The 23,436-nt window shown below is 44.2% G+C and overlaps 2 protein-coding genes and 1 long non-coding RNA gene across 3 annotated transcripts; 1 reads left to right on the top strand and 2 right to left on the bottom strand.

Moving 5' to 3' along the window:
* Positions 1 to 1,586: 1,586 nt before the first annotated feature.
* Positions 1,587 to 5,565, top strand: LOC136558369 (uncharacterized). The gene is made up of 3 exons (XR_010783868.1): positions 1,587 to 1,747; positions 3,515 to 3,609; positions 5,043 to 5,565. It is a non-coding gene; the product is annotated as an uncharacterized lncRNA (long non-coding RNA).
* Positions 5,566 to 7,077: 1,512 nt separating this feature from the next.
* MYOD1 (myogenic differentiation 1) lies at positions 7,078 to 9,985 on the bottom strand. Its single transcript, XM_066552753.1, has 3 exons — positions 9,431 to 9,985; positions 7,872 to 7,950; positions 7,078 to 7,328 (listed from the first exon to the last, which is right to left on the bottom strand). Exons 1-3 carry the CDS (start codon positions 9,983 to 9,985, stop codon positions 7,078 to 7,080), a joined length of 885 nt encoding a protein of 294 aa, XP_066408850.1.
* Positions 9,986 to 14,312: 4,327 nt separating this feature from the next.
* On the bottom strand, positions 14,313 to 20,376 carry LOC136558204 (ferritin light chain-like). The gene is made up of 3 exons (XM_066552525.1): positions 20,194 to 20,376; positions 17,323 to 17,469; positions 14,313 to 16,069 (listed from the first exon to the last, which is right to left on the bottom strand). Exons 1-3 carry the CDS (start codon positions 20,374 to 20,376, stop codon positions 15,566 to 15,568), a joined length of 834 nt encoding a protein of 277 aa, XP_066408622.1. The 3' UTR covers positions 14,313 to 15,565.
* Positions 20,377 to 23,436: the final 3,060 nt, after the last annotated feature.

The following is a 23,436-nucleotide window of genomic DNA, read 5'->3' as shown; positions in this document are numbered from 1 at the left end:
TTACGTGCCCTGGATGGAGAACGGGTCTCCCTTTACAAGCTGTTGTATAAATGCTTTGCTCTGTGATGCTCTTCATCCTGAAATTTAGTCCATACATAGGGATGCCTTGCCATATAAACAAAAGGTTTTTTTCCCATAAAAATGCATCTTTGAGCATCCAAACTCAAACCATGAGCTTGTACTTGCTGTAATAATCCCAGTATACTGTGTCAACTGCCAGCAAGACTGATGAATTTACACTGGCTAGGAATTCAGTTCATTGATTTCAATTGTTGCAGTGTGAAATGATGCTCTCTACCTGAGCTGAGAAAGAGTTAGGTGTGAGAGTTTAGGGGGGAAAAAGGAATATATATACTAAAAAAAGATGTCGAAGTCCTGTTTTTCATGGAAATGCTGCCCTCCGGTGGCCAGGAGAAAAGCTTACACACTGCTTGTTGGTTCAATAATGTACTTTCACACTGCAGCAGCTCTCAAATGTAGATTGTCTAGGCTTCTGCCTCAGGAAACTCGCAGGTGCCATAAAAACAAGTTTAAAAATTCAGAACAAAAAGGTATTGTTTCATTTTGTTTAGGATTCAGAAGTAGAGCATTGATGTGAAAGAAAGGAATGTTGTGTGGCCACAATATAAAGGGAATCATAGAATGGTTGGGTCAGAAAGGATCATAAAGATCACCTTTTTCCAACCCCTCTGCTATGGAAAGGGACGCCTCTCACTAGACCAGGTTGCTCAGAGCTCCGTGCAGCCTGGCCTTGAGCACTTCCAGAGATGGGGCACCCACAATTTCTCTGGGCAGCCTGTGCCAGTGTCTCACCACGCTCACAGTAAAGAATTTCTTCCTAATACCTAATCTAAACCTACTATCTTTCAGTTTGAGGCCGTTCCCTTTGTCCTGTCACTACATGGTCTTTTGAATACCCTCTCTTCATCTTTCTTGTATTTTCCCTTCAGGTGCTGGAAAGCCACCCTGAAACCTTCTCTTTTCCAGGCTAAACAATCCTAACTCTCTCAGCCTTTCCTCATAGGAGAGGTGCTCCATCCCTCTGATCAGCTTGGTGGCCTTCTCTGGACTCACCCCAACAGGTCAATGTCCCTTCTGTGCTGAGGACCCAGAGCTCAGCACAGAAGGGAGGCACAGCTCCAGGTGGGATCGCACCAGAGCAGAGTAGAGGGGAAAATCACCTCCCTTGGTCCAGTGGCCAAGATTTGTGCCCTACTGAGGGACTTTGTCACCAGAGAATGTCATTGTGATGCTGCTGTCATCTGCAGTTCCTCTGCATCTGGCCCACCTGCCTTCTTGGCAAGCAGCCTGTCTCCCTCAGGACCACTGCTCTCAGCACAGGCCCTACAATGCATTCAAAGACTTTCCATTTTCTCCTGCCTTTTGTCTCTATTTTTCACCTAAAGAAAAATAGAGTGGTGCCCCAGAATTTGTCTAGCAATAAAAAAGCCAAAACCCAACCAACCATACTAATCTTACAATTTTTTTTTCTCTCTGTTTCTGTAGAAGGTTCTTAGTAGGCTGGAAATTGGGTTTTCCAATATATTTTTCTTGATGCTCCTAATGTATAGGCCTCTAGGTGCTGTCTGAAGACTGTCACGATCTTTGCTGTTTCTGCACCAACAAACCTGACATGATGGAAAGATGATAAAACAGAACATGGAGTTCACCAAGCAATGATTTGAGGAAGAAATGTAGTTAATATTTTTCCCAGCAGATGTGGCTGTTGGACCAGAAAAGGCTCAAGGTCAGTTCAGGTGGGTTAGGGAGAACTGTGGAGATTGGGGGACCCCTTTTACTGCCATGGATATGCAGCACACGGAGGTAACTGTGCTGACAGGCTTCTGAGTGAATCTGACTCCCAACAAAAAAACCCAACATCCCAATGAAAATTGCAACCTCCCTCAGTCATGTGATTAAGTGGGTTATTGTCTGTTAGAATTTTTAGTAAATTTTTAATAAATAGTTACAGCATTTGCCTTGCTATTGATAAATGTGAGGTTATGCATTATTACATAAATAGCACAGCTGTTGATGTTGCTAAGATGCCTGTAGATGATAAAAGTTATTGCTGTTATAGTAAGAAAATGTGAATTCAGTGCCATGTTGACTGTATTATTGGGAAACCCCTGAGGTTTTCTATCACCCCATGGTTACAGGATAGATCAGTTTTCACCATTAGCTTACAGTGTTAAATCTTTATTCACAAGTGGCTGTGTATGCAAAATGTAGGTATCTGGGTCCACAGGGAAATTTCTGGATTCCTTGTACTGACCCAAGTGGCTCTGTCAGATGTGTTCCTAATTCCTGCTGGGTCCTGGGAGGGAAAAGCCTATCTGACAGCTCTTATGTATTATGCTAGGGACCATCCCCTCCCTTGTTAGCCCTGAAATTTCAAGATGGAAAGGTCTCCACTTTAATGACATTCCCAGTTGCACAACAAGCCTGCTGAGAAGGGAGCATGCTGCATCCATCAAGGAGAGGAGGTCATGGCTGTTCAACAGTTTTACTAGAAAACCAGTGATTTGAGAGGCTGAGGGAGGGTGAGCTGATAGTAAATAGCGCTTAATGAGGTACTTGAATGTGCCTCCCAAGATGATCTCCAGGTCATGCTGTCAGAGATTTGCACTCTGACTCTACACAGGCCTTTTTACCTACTGCCTGTGAAGCCAAGATTGCCACATGCAAGTTATGTGAAATGACCTTCATACCATCTCCTGCTATCACAGGCTCCGTGTCAGCCACTCATTTAGGAAGTGTTGCAGGCTTTCAGCACTATTATGGGGGCAGTTTCTGGATGGTACTTGGAAGATCAGGTGAGCACTAAAGCCTGGCAGCTTGTTCAGAGGCTTGTGCTCAGGGGGATCGGCACATCTGAGAGTGTTGTGACAGAAATGGGTCAGTGACCAGAGCACCAGCAAAGGGTCACAGCAGGGAGTTTGTCCTGGCTTTGCACTGCTACCTGAACATTATCCCAGACAGTATGTGCAGTAGCCTGAAAATATTCCTACTGAAGCTGGAAATATTCCTACTGATTTCAAGGAAATTTTTAAACAAAAATGAAATATTAATTAATTCATTCATTACAATTCATGAGGTATGAGGTACAAAGGTTTCCTTGTCTGTTTTGAATGTAGTATTTCTGAAGATGGCAGTTTTGACTCTTTGCACATTTTGAACCTTTTAAATATCCCTGCAAAATGTAAGATGTAAAATGAAAACTGCTTTTCTGTCCACTTTCAAGGGGTTTTTTAAGGTCTTTATCTTGAGTTGAAAGTGACAAGTCATTGTAGAAGAGCAGTATCTGGTGTGAAGAAACTGCCAATTTAATATTTCTTTAATATATTTGGATACAGATAATAAAATCTTTTTAAAGGGAAAACAGATACCAAGAATAGTTCATATATCTTTTACCTAAAATTGAAGGTTTGGTATGTGAAATACTTCTGTAGCAGTATTGCTATGATAATGCAGGATATGGTGTTTAACATTGTAATTTGCAATTTTATTGCAGTTTGTTGTGGAATATTGAAAGTAGGAAAAAGATCCTCTTCATTCTCATACTGGCAAATGATCTGATGAAATGTAAAATTGGAGCATTTATTACATGTAAGTGAGATATAAATTTATTCCTCTTCACTTCTTCCATAGCAGTGGTTTGAGTGAGATAAACCAGTAATACTGAGTTTGTCATGCAGTGCTTTCCTAAGCTACCAAATCAAATCAAACATTCCTAAAATGTGCACTTATCATTATATTTGAAGACAGCTACTTTCCTTTATTTGTTTGTATCTATATGACTTTCCTGATGGAGGCAGTGTTCCTTAGGAAACATCATTTTGAACTGGAAAGTTTATGTGGCAAAAACTTTCAGACTATCAGTGTGTGTTTGGAGCCCATGCTGGAGTGTTTTTGTAGACCAAGGTAGACTGCACTTTGTCTTGTAGGATCAACCCAAAATGCCTAAATTCATCTTCAGGAGTCCAATTTAAGACCCAAAGTTTGTATATATTGGATCAGCCTTGCATATACTCCTTGGCTGTGTCAGAACTGAAGCTCTGAATCCAAATATTACTAGCCTCAAAATATTTACTCATAGACTGGGATATATTTCTATCAGTTACATGCTGTCCTCTTCATGCACAGGGCTTTGTTTTAAATATATTTATTACCTTAGACAGGAAGAGATGGCACAAGAGAACAATTTTCCTTATCTAAGTAAAAAATAAATATATTTGTAACCTAAACATGTATTTACCAGTGCTGACACCCTTTGGCCTTACTCCAGTGAACTTTTTTTCACTGACATCAATGGGAGAAAGATGGGCTCTGCATAGGAAACCTATGAATATTTTTTCCTCATCATCCATCCATCTATTTTGAGATGTGCTAAATGCCTGTTCTCTGTTGTAACATTAACATCAGTATGTGGAAACTCGAGTGGCTAAAATAAATCAGTGAAATGCAATATACATGACTTCACATGGAACTGCATGTACATTGTTGAGCACAAGTGCCCTGTGCCCTCTCTGCCATGCCAGCCCTACAGCCAGGTACTCCCCATTGTGTCCCTCAGAGTGGGGTGCAAGCAGTGCAGGCATGAACTCTGCACTGCCAGCATGTCCAGAGCCTCTGTCATTCCTGAGCTTCCAAAATACTTTTTGGTTGCCATTTAATGGCAGTAAGATTGATACTTTTACCAGCCTCAAATTATGGGGATTAAAAGATCTTTAGTATTTCACAAAAGCATTTTTTGAATCTTTAGCATCGCGGGCCTGATTTGGCCTGATTTCATTGCTGAAGGCAATGAAAATTATATTGATGATGTGTGAGGTCCTGATTTTTGAGGCAACTGTCTCTCCTTAGCTTTTATAAAGGATACAGGCTTCCAACTAACCTGGGCTATTTTTCCAACCTTAGTTAAGACCCTCCTGATTCATGACAGTATGACACATTCTCAAATTAGTTTGATTTTTATTTTTAATGGAAAAATGAAAGGGGTAAGCTCAATCTTTATGGGCTGGAGTGTTTTCTGCCCACAGGGAGTCAGTGGGAGACCTTTACAAAGTCAGACTTTGATGAAGATGATGAGTGGCCAGTACTGCCTCAGAGCCTCCTCTGATCCATGGGAGCCTGGGCTGCTCCACAGAATGGTCCCATGCCTCCACACTGATTTATCATCCACCATGACCCCAAGCTCATGGATGAGGAAGGAATACCCATGGCTGCTACCATCCCTGCCCCTCTGGAAAAATCACCAAGCTTGGAGCATGACTGCCCCAGGAAGAAGGAGAAGCAACTGCATTGCTCTGCTCAACACGTGGAAGCTTGCTCCTCTCCTCTCCACAGAACATTGATCTTCAAGGCCATACGTGATTTAAGGAGTGGGAGACATTCCCTGGAATTAGCTGTTCCCTCTTTCTTTTTCCTGCTTAAGGTAAGAGCTGCACAAACTCCCTCTATAATAGTCACCTAACAGAGAACACAATGACTAGTCTGTCATCAAAGTATTTAGTGATGATGACGATACCTAGATTGGTTTTCAGCGTGCTTTTTGTTTTTATTTTACTGTGATGTTTCTACAAAATCCATAAATCATAGGGATGTGATAAGAAACAGGTCATAGTTGCTGGTTATTCTTGTCCAGATGCACAGAAACGCCCTGATTGTTACTTTCCAATGACAACCAGCTCAGGGCTAAACATTTTTCAGTTGCACAGCCAGCTTTCAAGGTTACACATAGATACTGAATGAAACAGAGCCCACCGGCTATTTTTAGAGAGGCTCTAAACAAGAAGCAAATCCCTGGAGCAGTGCTGCCAGAGATGCATAAAGTTCAAATCCAAATTAAAACTGCCTATCTTTGGCCTACATTCCAACTTGAACTTGAGGAAAACTGTGATCTGTGACTTGAACTTTATGACAAAAACTCCTTTGCAATTAGTTTCTAATACCTGGGAATACGTGAACTTAGTACAAACACTTGAAAAATAGAACTTGAATGAAAAATGTAAACCCTTGTCCCAAAATGTAGTACCTGTTCCTGTGAGTTTTGTATGAGGTTTCAGTAGCTACACTGGAATTTGGAGAATCTCATTTTTTGTGATTCTTAGTTTCAACACATCTTTGTAAGATCAAGTGCTCCAATGTAATTGTAAATTTTGGGAGCAGGAGAAGGAACATGCTTATTTTTTGATCCCTCTAATAATGGCCTGTGATGCTCAGGTCTAGCTTTAGCAGTGGCCACAACAGAATATGAAGAAAGGAGACCCTTTGATAGCAGCATGTTTATGCAAAGTAGTGCAACTGAAGCATGTTCTTGATTTCTTTGCTGAATCAGAGCCTGTATCTTCTTCCTGCCAAGGCAGAGATCTAATACCACTCCTAAATGCACTAGTAATTCTAGAAGCCCTAAGGAAAGTCAAGATAACACCACAGATTTTATAAATAAGGGTCTTTATTTAGAATACTGTTGAAAACATTCTTGGCAACCACATCGTATAAATATATAAAGTTAAAGTTTGACACAACAAACCAAGCAATATTAAATATTTTTAAATTTTTCCCCTTTTTAAGTTTTTGGTTCTTTCTTTTTTTTTTCCAAATTTATTTATTTTGCTCTTTTTTCTTTTTTTTTTCTTCTTTTTTTTTTTTTTTTTTGGAAAGCAACTCTTATTTACAATTATACAAAAGTTTTTATAAAAAATGGTCCACAACCTTATTTTGGCCAGAACAGGAGTAATAGGAAGGATCTATCATGCCTCTACTGCTGTAGATTTCTATTTTCCTCCACATTCAAGAGCCAGCTTCCTATTCCCCACAGCCCGGATTAAACATTGGCCATTTCATGGTATACAATTTTATCTCTAGATGTATTAAATAACTTTAGTTTAACAACCAATAAATAACTATGTGTACTTTGAAGTGATACAGGTTTGCAAAGTTAGTTGAAGGAATTTTCAGTGATATTTTAAAATTGGAACAAGTCTTTAGAAGTCTTTTCAACCTTAGAAGGCAGGTCTTGAGCAAGGCCAAGCGGAGCAAACTGGTTTTGGTGCAGTCCAGCTGGAGGGGTCCTTATAGCACTTGGTAGATGGGGTTGCTGCTGCTGCTATCCTGGGGGAGCGGGGTGCAGTTGGTGGGGGAAGGAATTTGGGCTCCACCATCACTCAGACTCACTCCTTCTGGAGGGGAACAGGGACTCCCTTCAGCAACAGTTTCCACTGGAGGCAGTATAGGGCATGTGGAATTATCTGTGGAAATCCTCTCTACAATGCTTGAGAGGCAATCGAGACTGGAAACAACAGAACTCTTCCCATGCTTTGGATCTAAAAAACAGACAAAAAGGTGCTCAGATTATCCAGTTGGTAATTAACATTTGTGGGCATGTGAAGACTCAGAGGAAATAGTAATTGGTGAAGGACACCAATAACCAGAAAACAGATTGTCATTTCACAATGGAAGAGAGGTGCAACCACACTGTGCTGCTCTGGGGACAGGGAGGATCTAAGGTTCCACTGAGTCCATAGAAAGGGAAGAGCAGATTTAAAATCAGTCATAAATTATTCCATTTTGGATCAATGAGAGAGTAAGAAATCTTCATGTAGAATATGGTTAAATGCTGAAATTAGGTGCATAATACTTCTATCCAACTGTTAGATTTGCAAAATGGGAAATACAGCTATAACACATCCCCATATTTGCAAATACAACTAGAGGAAATCCAGGGCCCCTACCAGCAGCAGTGGCTTGCTGGCTGGAAAGGCAGGTTCCTCTCTCAGCCCAGCTGGACACAGAGCAGGCACAGGGAGGCTGCTGCACTGCCTGCCTCTGTCTCTGTGTTTCACACTGCTGTTAGGACATGTACTCACCATTTGGGGACTCTGTGTAGTAGCTGCTGTCATAGCTGTTCCTTCTGCGAGAGCTGCAGGGGGGCCCACTGTACTCCATCTGGGAAGGAGAGAAATCCAAGTGAGGTCAGACTCTTACCCAAATCCCAGGAACCATCTAATTTCATATTTCAGGCTCTGGTCTGTTGCCATCATTCCAGTGCTGTCTGAAATGCCATCGAGTAGTAGAATCTTTGAGTAAGAAAAAACGTGTCTAGAAGGGGGTCCACCCCAGAATAGTTTATGTGGCACAGCTGTTCCACAGGAAAGTTACCACTCTTGCATAGAATGCTGCAACTTTACAGATGAGATGAGGCTTTCCAGCATTCTGATCAGAATGTATCTTTATGTATCTTTAGTTTACAACAGGGAGACCTGAGTAAACTGGTTATCCTGAGACCTGTGTGAAAGGGGAATTATGTCTTTTTAATTTAGTTTTTGAAGACTTTTCTAAACAATAATTCCTCTTTAAAAGCTTCTGTCTACCTTGTCCCTTTGTATTTCCTTCAGTTTCTCTTCCCATTTCCATTTCGTATAGAAAATGCTCTAGAACATTGACTAATATATTTGTTTCCAATAGTTTAATCCACAATCAAATTCCTGTATTAGAAGAGGCTGTATCTTGAAGAGGAATAATTTGTGTAAATCTCTCCAATCTGTTAAGTATCTCATGATCACAGATAATGAACTCAGTAATGACTATCCCCTCCAGAGCACAACAAGCAGTCTCTGGTCTGAAAGGGCAGTTCATGGTCTATCCAGAGAGCTGTCCTGGACTCAGGTCACCACATCCCACCAGCCCAGAGTCACACCAGAGGCTGAACCTACAGCCCCAGCCAAAAGATGTGGGGATGAGACACCCTCTCTGGCACCCACCCCTCTTCTCCCATGCCCATAATATACAAACTGGACTGAAAGCCAGGATTCTCCTTCCTATTGCTTGTAAATATCTATGGAGGGGATGAAGTAAGTGAGAAAAGAAATGGATAATCTTTTTCTTAAGGGTCAAAAAAACCAGTTCTTGTTGCTTAGACACTCCTCCTGTTGTCATGATGAATGGCGGAAAACAAAACCCAGACTCTTACCAATTCCCGCGTAACTACCATGTCCTAGGGGGCTCTTGCTCTCTGCTGTCCTTAGAGGATTCAAAGGTAATGATACAGCAGAAGATGGAAACAGAGATGCCTCAAAAGCTATGGGATCACAGGCAATGCCCCCATTCCAGGCAGCTTCCCAAAGTTCTCCCCCAGCAACTTTGCCCTGGCTCCTCCAGGACATGGGGAACCTGCCTAACTTCTTATCCTAGGGAACAAAGTGTATAAGAGATTCTTCTTCTTTCCCAAAGATCCTGCCATGTGGGGACCCCACCTCCCTTCGCTGTGGGTGCTCAAGGCACGACAAAGGACTTTGTCTTCTGCCTGGGGAGGTACAGAAGGCAGCTGCTATAGGAAGGGCAGGAAGAGGTGACTCGCCCTGCTCAGGTTTGGACCAGCAGCGTCCAGGGCACCTTGGTGGCAGGGAGTCCTCCCTGGGGCACTCACCATGCCATCGGAGCAGTTGGAGCGGGGGCTGGAGGCGTCCGATTCCCCGCTGTAGTGCTCCAGCACGGGGTAATAAGCGTCCTCCTGCTCACGCAGCAGGGCCTGCAGGCTCTCGATGTAGCGGATGGCGTTGCGCAGGATCTCCACCTTGGGCAGGCGCTGGTTGGGGTTGGTGGAGGTGCAGCGCTTGAGGGTCTCGAAGGCCTCGTTGACCTTGCTGAGCCGCCGGCGCTCCCTCATGGTGGCGGCCTTACGGCGGTCGGCATTGGTGGTCTTCCTCTTGCACGCCTTGCAGGCCCACAGCAGGCAGCGGCCGGCCTGGTGGTGCCCGCTGGGCGCCCGGACGTGCTCCTCCTCGTGCCCGTGGTGGTGCCCGTGGTGGTGCGGGTGCTCCTCGGGCTTCAGCAGACCCCCGACGTGCACCAGCCGGGGGTCCAGGTCCTCGAAGAAGTGCATGTCCGACGTGTTGAAGCACGGGTCATCGTAGAAGTCATCGGCGGCTGTGAAGGAGCAGAGGGAGCCCTCCGTCATCTCCATGGGGCCAAGTAAGTCCATGGGGGCGGCAGAGGGGACAGCGGCTAGGCCAGAGGGGACAGCGAGGGGCTCGGAACGGAGGGGCCTTCGACCGGGCTGCTCTGCGGCCGGGCGGGTGCGCAGAGCCGAGACTCTCGCAGCCTGTCCCAGGCGAGGCCACCAGCGCTGACTGCTGCCCCGACCCCCCTCCGCAGCCGCGCCGGTCCGGGAGCGCCACTCGGGGCCGTATTTATGGCCGAGCCCCCCGGCGCGGCGGGTCGGGACGGGGCGGGTCGGGGGGCGCGGCCGGGCGGGCCGGGGCGGCGGGGGGGGGCGCGGTGTCCCGCTGGGGCAGGGGCAGCGGCGGCCCGGGCGCTCGGATGCGCGCAGGGCTGCATTTTCCCCTGTTTGTTTTTTTCTTTTCTCAGCAGCCCGCCCTGCCGCCGCGCCAGGGAGAGCGGCCGCCCTGATGCCCGAAGGTGCCGGGTGCCGCTGGCCTCTCGTCCGGGGGGAGAGCGGCGCGCCCCGCTGTCCCCGCACACACCGGTGTGTGCTTCTCCCTCACAGGGAACAAGCCCCCAGCCCCTGGACAGGTCTGTCCGCCACAAGAGTAATTACTGCGGGGGCTCCAGGGGACACCGCGGGCAGCCGGGACCGTGCGGGACGGCGGGGAAGCGGAGACAGCGCGGAGCGGCAGGAGGTGCGGGGCAGGGGGAAGCGGAGACAGCGCGGAGCGGCAGGAGGTGCGGGGCAGGGGGAAGCGGAGACAGCGCGGAGCGGCAGGAGGTGCGGGGCAGGGGGAAGCGGGGACACCGAGGAACGGCAGGAGGTGCGGGGCAGAAGGAAGTGGAGACACCGAGGAGCGGCAGGAGGTGCGGGGCAGGGGGAAGCGGGGACAGCGCGGAGCGGCGGGAGGTGCGGGGCAGGGGGAAGCGGGGACAGCGCGGAGCGGCGGGAGGTGCGGGGCAGGGGGAAGCGGGAACATCGCGGAGAGCCGGGACGGGCAGGTGTCGGCCACCCGGTGGCGCTGCGGGCCTGTCCCAGCGGGAAGCGCCGCCGGGCCCGCGGTGCGCCAGCCTTCCTGCCCTCGAGAATCCGTCCCTGCGAACTCTGGCATTCCGGGTTCCTCCTCCAGCTCTGTTTACCTTCACTCGGAAACCTTGGGAGAGATGGATCTCACTCCGTGCCGCGGCTGCGGTTTTGCTGCGGTTGTGCTGCAGTTGGACGGCTCGCTCGATAAGGATTTATTTCTAGCAGTGGGAGAGTTTGGAGCTTGGGGAAATGGGATGAGCTTTGGTAACGCCCTCAAGGGTGCCAGAGTTTTTACTCTGTTTTTTTGAGTATCATTTGAAATGGGAAATTAGGTTCTTCTCAGTGGAATTCAGCAATTCAGCTGTGTGATTTCACTGACTTAATGATTAAAAGAGTAGTGCATATATTTAATGTCCCACAAGCTAAAAATAATTTCTGTTCTGCAGTTATAAATGTTGGTGAAATTTCGGCTGGTTCAAAATCAGCAGCAAAGCTCTGCCGTCAGTGGGACAAGGGGATGACTGACAGAATTGCAAAAGGTAAAAAACATCCATCAATGATCAATTCCCAGTCCCTATGCCTGTGACTTCTCAGATGGGCTGTCATGATTCATGATGGTGGCTTCTTTTGTTGTTACACAATTTGTTTTTTGGCAAAATTCCTAATCTGCACTCCCCATTTTCTGCTTACCTAAATATCTTTGAGTACAGACTAAGATGAGAGCTGTGAGTATCTCTAAAAGATAAAAGTTTTATTTAATGATAAAACGATATGTAGAAATTCATCCTTTCAATGTACCTGATGCTGAAAAATATGTCCCAAGAAGGCAGATCAGCTACTCGCCACCCCTGCACATTTAGAAATGTATCTCCCAGCTGTGTCTGGCAAATTTCTGGAGACACTTCAATGTTATTACAGATGTTCTTTGATCCAGAAGGAATAAAGATAGTTGGTTTTAAATCTTTATTGAACAGCTAACAAAGTAAAAATAATTTGTATTCAAAATAGTGCAAGGTATGCAATAATGTAAAATAAATTTAAATGAGAAAGAGTTTTGTGCTGTAACAACTGAACATGTAAAATGGGATATCAAGGCTTTGTGCTGGCAGTGTGACCCACTCAAGACACTTAAACTCTCTCCAGACCATTGGCTTAATTTTTGGAAAAAGGTAATTTTACCTAATATTCAGTCAGTGTTGTAGACTATTTTGCCTCTGTGTGCTTGTAGCTTATGTGTGACCCCAGTAAAAGACACTCAGGGACTTGAGTGAGCAGGGGTTACCTTTGGCAAAGTGGTAACAAACAGTGGGGCTTGGACAAGCACTACAGGGAGTTTGCCAATAATTGCCCATGAGTGTGGGCTCAAGTGCATTAATTCCTCCAAGTGAAAAGGTCAGGAGAAGGCTGTGACCACAGAGTGAATTCCACACAGTAGTCTTCCAGTCAAAGTGCCCTTGAGGATACTTCTTTGGGTTTGGACATGCTGATCTCCAGACATCCCATCCAATCCTAACAATTCTGAATCTGTGATTCCCTGCTGGTGCCACCACTAACATCCACTTTCCAGTGTCATTCCCAAAGACAGGTTTGTCCAGAAAGATGTTGCCATGTACAATGAGGCCTGAAAAAATGTCCTTGCAAAGAACAAACCCTGAGATACTCTTCTGGATTTTGTGTGGCCACAGTGGAGAGGATGAGGGACAGAACAATCTCCACTTGGAAACTTTTAAGGACATTGAGAGCAGGTAGTTCTTATGGCAAGCTTTTACAAGGATTCCATTGTTAAACCTCTTTGAAAGCCTCTGGCGCTGTAATTCATAATTTCAGTTAAGGTAAGTCTCTCCTGAGCTTCCAGTTTGGATGCTAGGTTTAGGGTACTGGTGCTACACTAGCTTTTCAGAGCTGTCCCAGGCTGTGTGTTTGGATTGTTTGGGCACTGCTTTGGAAATACAGATACAGAGAGTGTGGCTTAACAAACATTCAGCAGAAAAAGATAATTTGCAAAGTTTCTATAAGAGCTGTTGCCCTTAACCTATTCTACATTCATCTTTGATATATTGTTTTTCAGTTTGTGATTGGAAAGTAAGCTGGGAAGGCAGAAGCAGATTATTTTTCCTACGTTGAGAAACATGGATAGACTCATCCTATACACAACTGACAGGTATTGTTAAATCTGAGACCATACTCACAAGTGTGTGTGCCCTCTCAGCAGAAGCAGCATGTGGACAAGAAGAGCTTATTATCTACAGTAACTGGTTGATTTCTCTTTTCTTTTTCAGAGGATAGAGGCTGGGGAAACAGCTGATTGTGAGTTTATCTGGAATTAACAGAATTGTCTTTAGAGGCAGAGGGGCCAGAACATGTTCTGGCAAAGGAAAAGGGAGAGAAAAAGACTTAAATTCTTAGAGTGTGTGGATACATTTGGTTAGAAGATGAACATGAGAAGTCTGAGAAACAGACATGGCACTACTTCATGGAAAAATTACAGGCAAGTAAGTCTGGCTCTGAAAAATGTACAAGTTTGGTTTTTTGTTATGTTGGACTTTGTTAAATGCTGTAAACTGTGGAGGAAGCTGTAACTATGTTTCAGGTCATCACCTTTCAAAAGGTGAAGGTTGTTGTACAAGTAGGTCAAACGTTATTAGTAGTACATGAAGTAGTTTTAAACAGCACTAGTTTAGAATTCAGTTAGTAGCTTTGCTCTGGTCACACTTAGTGGGCTGTATTTTAATACTGAGAGGGAAGGATTCCATTGCTCTTATTCATGTTGAGTTGCAGTCACTGGAACTAATTGTTGAATAAGGTATGCTCAGCATGAGGATGGGTGATGGAATCTAGTCCAGATGGAAATATCTTTTAGACTCCTTCTGTATTAGAGAGCAGCAATCTCAACACAGGCAAATCTAGCATGATTCTAAAATTGCTTTGAGCCATTCTGTGGCGCATGGCAGTGTTTTTATAGATGAATACAGAGGTTGTTTTAAAGTGCGTGTGTTCCCCATCCCCACTACAAAGTTGAACCACATTCACAGAAAAGACTGGGAAAACATCTGCATTGTAATTTTCTGTCCCATGTTACAACACCAACAGAAGGTGGGCTTTGCAGAAATTGCTACTTAACTGTAGCTGGGTCAGAGTTTACTAAAAATGTTTCATTATGAAGTGCTTTAGAGGAATGCATTTTTCTGGCATTTATTTTCACTCTGTCATACTCTTCCATCATGCACAACTTCCTCAGATGCAGAAAAATACTGGCCCAGTTTTGTATACATATGCAAAATCTCTTGGAGAATAATACCAGCATGCCTGGGTGGTGAATTGAGGAATACACTGGAGATACAGACATGGAACTGAATTTATTTTCAAGCAAAACAGGAGTATCAGCTGAAGTATTACACAAAAGTGCGAGGCAATCTTCCAATGAATCAAACCCCAACTGCATAAAAGATGTATATAATGACAAAAAATCCCTAACTGCAGGCAGCTGATCTAGCCAGTTGCTCTTCTTAGGTGACCTTGGGAGCCAGGATACAGAATGAGGCACTCTGGTAAGGGACTAATGAGAGGAATTTGGACACCTCTGCACTTGAACTAAGCTGCCCTAATTAAAAGGTAAAACTAATGAGTAGCCGTTCTCTCTAATGCAATACTAGTTAAGTGTGCTGTTTTTTCACTAGGATCTCATGCCCCTACTTGGGACCAAATAGGGAATATAAGAAGTAGCAGGAGTGCCACAGTAATACCTTTAGTGAGCTAGCTAAGATAGGACTCTGTATTATAATTAAAGCAATCATCCTATGTTAAGTCTGGACAAAGAGCTACTCTCTTCGGTGACACTTGCAAAATATGCCTTAGAACCTCTAAAGTTCTCATCTAATGAGAACTCCTAATTTCTCTCTCATCTGCTTTCTGAGGATGAGAAAAGCTAACTAGGCAATAACTACAGAGAAATCAGCACATTTTCTTATTCCCACTGTTGAGGAAATGTTTGCATCCTTCATCCTGAAGTATACCACTAGAAACAGCTGATCAGTAAATGCATTAGACTACTTATTTAAATTGCTACTATGATAGAAATAAGACAAAAAACTCATTGTTTTTGAACAAGTCTTTAAAAAAGTTCATTATTTTACTATACTTGTTAGTAATTTAAAATACTGAATAGTAAAATAAAATATTCAGTAATATAAAACTAAATATTTGGATTTTCTGCCATGTAAAAGTTTCCTTGCACTAAAGGTTCAGTGATTTCTTTTTTATTTGTTTTAATAAAATTTATATATATCTTCTTAAAATAATTTGCACTAACTGATCCTATTAATCATTTAAGAGAAAGAAAAATCTTAAGAACTTTTGGCTTCTAGGAAGAATTGCATAGATAAATGTGACAATCTAGCTGGCAACCTTGCTATCATTTAAAGCAAATAGTGGTATAGGCTAGATTTTGAGCTGTGACTCTGCACAGGATGAAGGGATGGGGTGTAAAGCAGGAGGAGGGACAGAGCATTGTGTCTCCTGAGTTTTGGTCCCATTCCACCCTCAGGACAGGTTTGCCTGAGGAGCTGCCCTGTAGCTGCAGCAGCCTGAGCATTAAAGGCCCTCCCTCCCCTGCTTCACCTTTGCTCCTGTGCCATGGTTACACTGTGGCAGCATGGTGGTGCAGTGTATGGTTGCATATATTGGCCCTATGCCATTTCTGTGCTGGGAGCATTCTCTCTGGGGTTGCTTCAGACCTTCTGCAGCTCCTGTGCACTGCTGGAGAGGTGGGCAGGGGCTGCAGTGATCACAGGACTCTGGCTCTATGCTGGTCCTGAACTCTTTCTGCAGCCGGTCCATAAAGTAATCCCCAAGACTATTTCTGCCATCCTGGGAACAGTCAAGCCTGCGAGCATTGGTCAGCAGATCTCCCATCAGCTTGATCTTCTGGATTTTGGGCCCAATAAATTGTTTCTTGATAGTGCTTGCACTATGAGGGTCTGCATTTTCAACACTCAGGGCATAAAGCTCTTCAAAATACCGTAGCATAGTTTTCCATTGTACCATTGCTAGTTCCAGGGCTTTCATCAGACCGACTGCATAATCACAGTTTGGTTTCTGAAAACAAAGACAGAATTGTATTTACTCAAAAGAACAGCTCATGTATCTGTATTCATCAATGGATGCCTGCAACTTAACCTGGTGCTCTATAAAAGTTGTACTAGGATTTTGCAACAATTGCTTCCACTTTGGTGCATCTATTGTTTTTTGCAGGCTTTAAACACAAGTGGCAGAATCCAAGCACTTCTTCAAGGAACAGAATTACATAGCAGCAGCTATGCCTGAAGAGGGTTCTTACACCAGGAAGCCTAATCACAGAATGGATGGGGTTGGAAAGGACCTTAAAATCATCTTGTCCCAACCCTTTGCCATATTCCACTAGACCAGGCTGCTCAAAGGCCCAACCAACCTGGCCTTGAACCTGGCCTTGAACACTCCCAGGAATGGGGCATTCTCTACTACTTTGGGCAAATTTTGCTGGTGTGTCACCACCCTCACAGTGAAGAAGGACTTCCTAATATCTAGCCTAAATATCTGCCCTCTTTCAGTTAAAAATTGTTATCTCTCATCTTAACACTGACAGAGTCCTTCTCCCTCTTTCCTGTAGGCCCCCTTTAAGTACTGGAAGTCCTAAGCTCATCCTTAATGCAAACTGAGTGTTAAGAAAGATTTTTACAATAGTCTTTTTACTTTCTACAGCTTAACTGCTATGACGGACAAAAGAGGAGCATTCTGCATTAACTAACTTGGTAGAGGAGAAGCAGCCTCTTGGTCTTAAACAAATGAGGTGGGTTATTTTTTTCCTGAAAACATTTGAGTTATTCCTTTTTACCTTAGCAAGCCCAAGTTAGATCTTAGATAGTTCAAATTTTGTCATGAGCTGTAATTTAGAAAGTTAACTACTTCCCCAAGCTGGATGGTTCTCCTTCCTTACTACTCTTTTTAAGTGCTAGTCATGTCTAAGCTTCCACTTAGGTTCAGTGTGAAGGAGACAAATGGACTGTTTCAGCACAATTTAAGGGTCATAATCCATTACAGCATACTGGAAACAGCAGTGTCCAGCTGAGTAAAAGGAAAGGGGAAAACTGTCCATATTCTTTTGGACTGGAAAGCAACCCCATAGAGTTAGGACAGTATGTGTGACAGTTTCTAGGCATCACAATCAAGAACAAAACTGTGTACACAAGTTTGCCAGATAAATTAACTGGAAATCTAACAGTGGGTGAATGCAGAGATCTGAATTACCAACAATATAATTCAGTAAGTTAAATGGATCATAGCTGCTTGAAAATTTGTTCACTACTACCCACCTGGATGGTTTTAGAGCAGTAATGGCCTCCTCTTTCCTGCTGATACTTCATCAACGCCTCTGCGGCTTTTCTCTCTTCCAGAGCTTGATGCAGGAAGAACTTTGAAATATTTGGTAGAGCCACATGTGACTGATCAAAATATTCACCCTAAGCACACAAAACAAGAGTGTTAAGAGCTGCCAGATATGGGACTCACCTGCAGCAGAATGTGGCCTTAACAGAACTTGGGAGACCCTTCCAATGGAAGGTGTTTTGTTCACAAAGCACAATCACTTTGGAGACCTTGATCTGATTTCTACAATAAATGAAGTGAGTAGTTAGAGTATGAAATGAAAAATCTATACTTCTACTAGAACTCCTTCTATCCTTTAATATTGGTCAGGCAACTGTAGTAATGATGTTGCTCTTGCAGTAGCAGTTAAGAGATCTTCAGAATATTTTATTTATGAGTGGTTAGCATGTGTCTGTTTTGTAATTGTGTTTTCTGGAGGGTTTTTGTTTTGTTTTTTAAACATACTCTCAGAACAGGGAACATAAAATTTATCCCTGCAGGCCTGCATTCCAGTCAAAAGTTAGCTTTCAAAGGTATGAGAAAGATGAGGCAAATACAAGCACAACTTTAGATCTGTTTGTCAGTTTTATTATGGAAAATGGTATTCCAAAATCATGGATACTCCTACTGAACTATACACCTTCAATGTAAGATATAACTCATGCCTGGGAAGGCATCTCAGGAAGAACATAAATCTGTTGGAGCAAGTCCAGAGGAGGGAAACAAAGTTATCAGAGGGATGGAGCACCTCTCTTGTGAGGAAAGGCTGAGAGAATTGGGTTTGTTCAGCCTGGAAAAGAGAAGGCTCTGGTGACCTAATTGTGTCCTTCTGGTACCTGAAGGGAGACTACAAGAAAGATGGAGAGGGAATTTTTATAAGAGCATGCAGTGACAGGACAAGGGGGAATGGCTTAAAACTGAAAGAGCAGGTTTGCATTAGGTATTTGGAAAAAACTCTTTACTGGGAGGATGGTGAAACACCAGAACAGGTTGCCCAGAGAAGCTGGCTCAGAGCAGCCTGGTCTTGGGAAAGGTGTCCCTGCACATGGCAGGGGGTTTGCAACTTGATGATCTTTAAGACTCTTTCCAACCCAGGCCATTCTATAATTTCAGAAGTATTACAACCCTAAATCATCTGCTGGCCTTGTTCTGCTCTGTATGGGAAAGTAACAACTTAAACCACTGCCATATTTAACCATGCTAACAGACCTAATAGCCCTTATATTTAGAATATTTTATCCATGGTATGGCTGTCTCATAAAGAAAAGTATTACAGGGAGGTAGCAAAGGAGAGCCAGCAGGTTACACTGGTTGGAACACTGGTTCTGCACAGCCCTGATGGTGAGGAGAATGAGAGGGAGCAGCTGGGACTATGCCAAGAACCAAACTGAGGGAGCTACAGCATCCTGATCTGCTGGTGCCCTGACCATGGGTGTGCAACACAGCACAGCTTCTGTCCCTTGGGCATGCCCTGCACCACAGTACACAGAACTGCAAATTGAGCTGTTGCCTTGTAGCCTGCCTAGGAGGGGCAAGCAACAAGTATGTACATTTCCTAAGTTCTGCTTCTGATTGTCTTCTCTGCTTTCCTCTATTACCCTGCTTAAATAGGAAATACTTTCATTTCACCTATGTTCAGAAAGAAAATGAAGACATGTTAGACACACAAGTTTATGTTTTTCTCTTATATTTTCAGGGCCTTCTTGGGATAACCTAAACCTGTGACACACATAGATGCACACAACCATAAACCATTGAGGAGAAAGCACATACTGGAATGTTTTATTAAGAATATTCATTGCTTTATTTGCAGCAACCTTTTCCTCAAGTCACTCATTCCTGTTTCTGTTGACAGCACAGCCAAGACTGAATGTTTTATAAGCAGTTCCTCAGTGAAAGCGTGCAGCACAACTTGGAGTTCAAGTTAACACATCTGCTTAACTGTTAAGGTAAATTTTTTATGTCAATCATTCACTATTTAGGATGTTCACATTTCTAGGTTTGATTTATCCAGTCAATTTCTAACTGAGTTTTCTCCATCCCATCCAGATGCCAATCACTACAACTTTTTTTTCCACAGGTCTAACAGGTTTTACTGCATACTTAAATTTTCATTGAATTTATACTTGACACCAAACTCAATTGAAAGATCTTGGGGATATACTGAATATAGTTTGTGTTGCTTCCCTGTGGATGCTTGCCATCAGAAGTTATAGCATTGATAATTTTGATAATTTTTTAATTTTAATGTCTCTGTTAAGTTATATGTTTGCCTTAACACTTGATATGTAGCCAGATATAATTCTGGCATGAATTTGACATGTTATCAGTGATACCTTTTATGATTTCATGTCCAAAGTTCATGCCTGTGGAGCAAGAAACCCTAAGCCATCCACGATGTTCACAGACTATAGTTAACCACACACAAAGTTTGGGGAAAAACCCTCTCAAGCGTTATCCTCCAAAGCTGTTAGGATCCCCTCTTCCTGTCCCTTTTTCCCAGGCAAAAGGCCCTCTGTGAATTACCCAAAACACACGAGCGCTCGTTTGTTTCACAGCCCGCGCGTTACGGACCCTCCTCGTTGCTCCGTGGCCGTGCGGGCGCAGCGGCCGCGGCGCGGCTTTGGCAGGAGCGCTGCCAAAGAGAGCCGGAGAGCCTCCAACCCCCCTGGGCCAGGACACAGGCACCGCTGTGCCGTCCCTGCCCGACTCTAAACCCTCCTCAGCACCTGCTCTCCCCTCGGCCGGTGGCTGCGGGGCGATGGGGCACACGCAGCCCGCCGTGCCCTCCCGCGGCCGTGCGCGGCCCGCCGCCTTACCAGCGCCTGCAGGCAGTAGTGCAGCTCCAGCTGGGCGCCGGTGAGGCCGCAGAGCGCCTCCTCCACGGCGGGCGGGAAGCCGTGGCGGACGCGGCTGGCGGGCAGCGGGCGGTGCGCGGGGCAGGCGGGCAGCGTCACCCGCGGCCGCTTGGAGCGCGGCTCGGCCATGGCCGGCGCCGCCATGGGGCCGCCGCAGCGCCGCCGCTGTGCCGCCTGATATAGCCGGGCACCTGGGACACACCTTGCGAGCTGCCGCCCGCCCGGGGGGAGAAGGAGGAGGAGGAGAGGATGTGGGTATGCGGATGCGGGGGGGCCGGCGGGGACTGCCGTGGTGTGCAGGGCCCTGGGCAGGCGCGCCGGGAGCGCAGGCAGCTCCGAACAGCACGGAGAACCCGCGGGTGCCGGCAAACAGCGTGAACAGTGAATCACTGGCATAAAAGATTTACCTTAACAGTTAAGCAGATGTGTTAACTTGGCCTCTATTCGAAATCGTGCCGCACACTTGTGCTGAAGAAGTGGTTAAAAAACACTGGATCTTGACTATGAGTGACTTGAGGAAGTCTTCTTTATTAAGAACACGAGTGTTCTTAATAAAACGTTCCAGTATGTACTTTCTCTTCAGTGGTTTATGATTACACATGTACATGTGTCACAGGTTTGGGATATCCCAAGATGGTCCTACAAACATAAAAGAAAAACATAAACTTGTGTGTTTGACGTGTCTTCATTTTATTTCCGAACAGAGCAACACAGCTGAAGTGAAAGTATTTCCTATTTAAGCAGGATAATAGAAGAAAGCAAGGAAGACAATCAGAAGCAGAAGAACTTAGGAAATGCACATACTTGTTGCTTGCCCCTCCTAGGCAGGCTGTAAGCCAACAGCTCAATGTGCAGTTATGTGTACTGTGGTGCAGAGCATGTGCAAGGCACAGGAGCTGTGCTGTGCTGCACACCCATGGTACCAGCAGGCTACCAGCAGATCCAGGATGCTGTAGCTCCCTCAGTTTGGTTCTTGGCAAAGTCCCAGCTGCTGCCTCTCATTGTCTTTGACATCAGGGCTGTGCAGAGACAGTGTAACCTGCTGGCTCTCCTTTGCTTCCTGTCTCTAATACATTGTCTATATGGGACAGCAAAACCATGGATACAACTCTTCTAATGTAAGAGCTGAGCCCTTTTCCAGGCAGTCACGTTCAGTACCTCTGGTTCCAGCAGCAGCATCTGAGAGTGAGACCAGGCTGGGCCTGGGCTGGAGTGGCTGGTGAGAACATCTAGGCAGAGCCAATTCTGAGGAGGGAGTGAGCTCTGAAAAGTCCTGGGAATTTAGCAATGTGTGTATATGTCTTGGCTACGGGGTAAATTCTTTAGGTTTTTTGGTTTAGTGCTAAAAATGTTGGTGCTGAACTGGTCCTACCTATGCTTGTTAAACTATCTCCAGTATTTTAGTAACCAGTAACCCTCAGCTTGTACAGTAACTTCAAATACACGTTACTGATTTTTTCAACTGTTTTACCACATGGATGGAGCTCGGCATTTCTTGAACGTTTCTTTACCTTTAATAGATTCTGACCAGTGGAGAGGAAATATGAGTAATCTCAACACCCTTCAAAATCAATAATTTTCTCTTCAGTGACTTTGTTTAGTAAGCTCAAAGTTATGTGCTGTTTTGTGGAATATTTTTGTAGCAGACCACTCCCCCACCAGCCCAGGATGCTAAGAGCAGAATCGTTTTCCATTACCTGTTTTAATTGTTATTGGATCTGACTGCCTAGAGCCCAGCATGCATCATCTGACAGTAGTCATGTAGAGATACGAGAACATTGCTCATGAGAAACTTAAATAATCCTTGTTCGCTGCCTCCATGTCATATGCTATTCACTCCTCTTTGTTTGCTGTAATTATCCTAATTATCCATTTTTTTAGTTCTGATTCTTCATGTTTTAGTTAAATTAGAAGTTTTGCTTAAAAAAATCAAACAGCATTTAAGCATTTGGGTAAAATTTCATGTGAGTAATAACTGTAATGTTTGCAAGCCTAAAATAAGTACCCAAAGCCTAAATGAGCAACACATGACCTTATTCTGAAGTTCTCAGTAGGCATCCTCTTCTTCACTGTAGCACTAGGGACTTTTGCCGGAAGGATGTACCTCTATCAGCTACATTTTAGCTCCTTCCATTCCAGCTGTCCTTGTTTGGGCCTGTAAACTAGTTGGCCTGTAAACTAGTTGCTAGTGTTTTATTATTCCAGAATAATCCCTTGATTCTCTCAGAGGAGGAGGAAGAGGAACAAGTGTGGTGCCTCTGTGCGTGTATGCATTGACATCTCAACCTAAATCAGTACTTTATGGCCTCCTTTCTTTGAATAACTTGAAGTGTGAAATAGCAATAACAAGCAAGTTAGCCAGTGTCCCCATGGAAAAGTTTGTAGTTGTATTTAGTTAATTGGGCATTTATTATGATAATTTCTGAGCATATAATCTCATAGAGGTTTGTTTCTGTGTTAATGGGCTTTGGAGCCTTGGAAAACATCATTAAGTTATCCCATTTCAGTGATGGACAGCTAAGAGACAAGGGCAGTTCTAAAGGCCATCTGTGATGCATGGAACTGATCTGAAAACCGACTGTAAAATTCTTTATACTCCATGTGTTCATTTTATAAGAACACCATTCAGTTTATTTTGCTTTCTGCTTCATCGAACTAAGGGAAATACACACCATTTGCATGGTTTTCAATTGTATTATGGAAAAATTCCATGACAAAATAATATAGGCATTCTTGCTACATAGCATGAGGTATGCTATTTGTATCTGGACTAGGGAAGGTATCATCTGCTCCAAAAGCTTGTGACCTCAAGAAATGCAGCATTCCAGGGAATTGGAACTTTGTTCAGTTTCTTAGCTGCGACTTTTCAGGACAGAATCACAGAATATTCTGAGTTGGAAGGGACCCACAAGGATCATCAAAGGGTTAGTTACAGGCACATGCCTTGATGAAAGGTATCTTTTAATTTTTATGATTTGGCATGATTTTGGTTCAACATATTTTAAAGTGTGTTGAAAGTATATGGCAGAGTGGGAAGCCAAAACACCACAGTGTGGTATACAGAACTACAATTAAAATTCCATCAATGTAAGCTCTCTTACACATAAACCCATACCTTCTCTACTCCCCACTCCTTTTCCTATTTATTCTCTGGCAGAGTGCAGTGGAAAGGATTGTGTCAGTGGGCTTTAGCAACCCTCTCAA

The sequence above is a fragment of the Molothrus aeneus genome, chromosome 6 (assembly GCF_037042795.1).
Source record: "Molothrus aeneus isolate 106 chromosome 6, BPBGC_Maene_1.0, whole genome shotgun sequence".
NCBI lineage: Eukaryota > Metazoa > Chordata > Aves > Passeriformes > Icteridae > Molothrus > Molothrus aeneus.
This window is presented reverse-complemented; position numbering and strand designations above follow the sequence as displayed.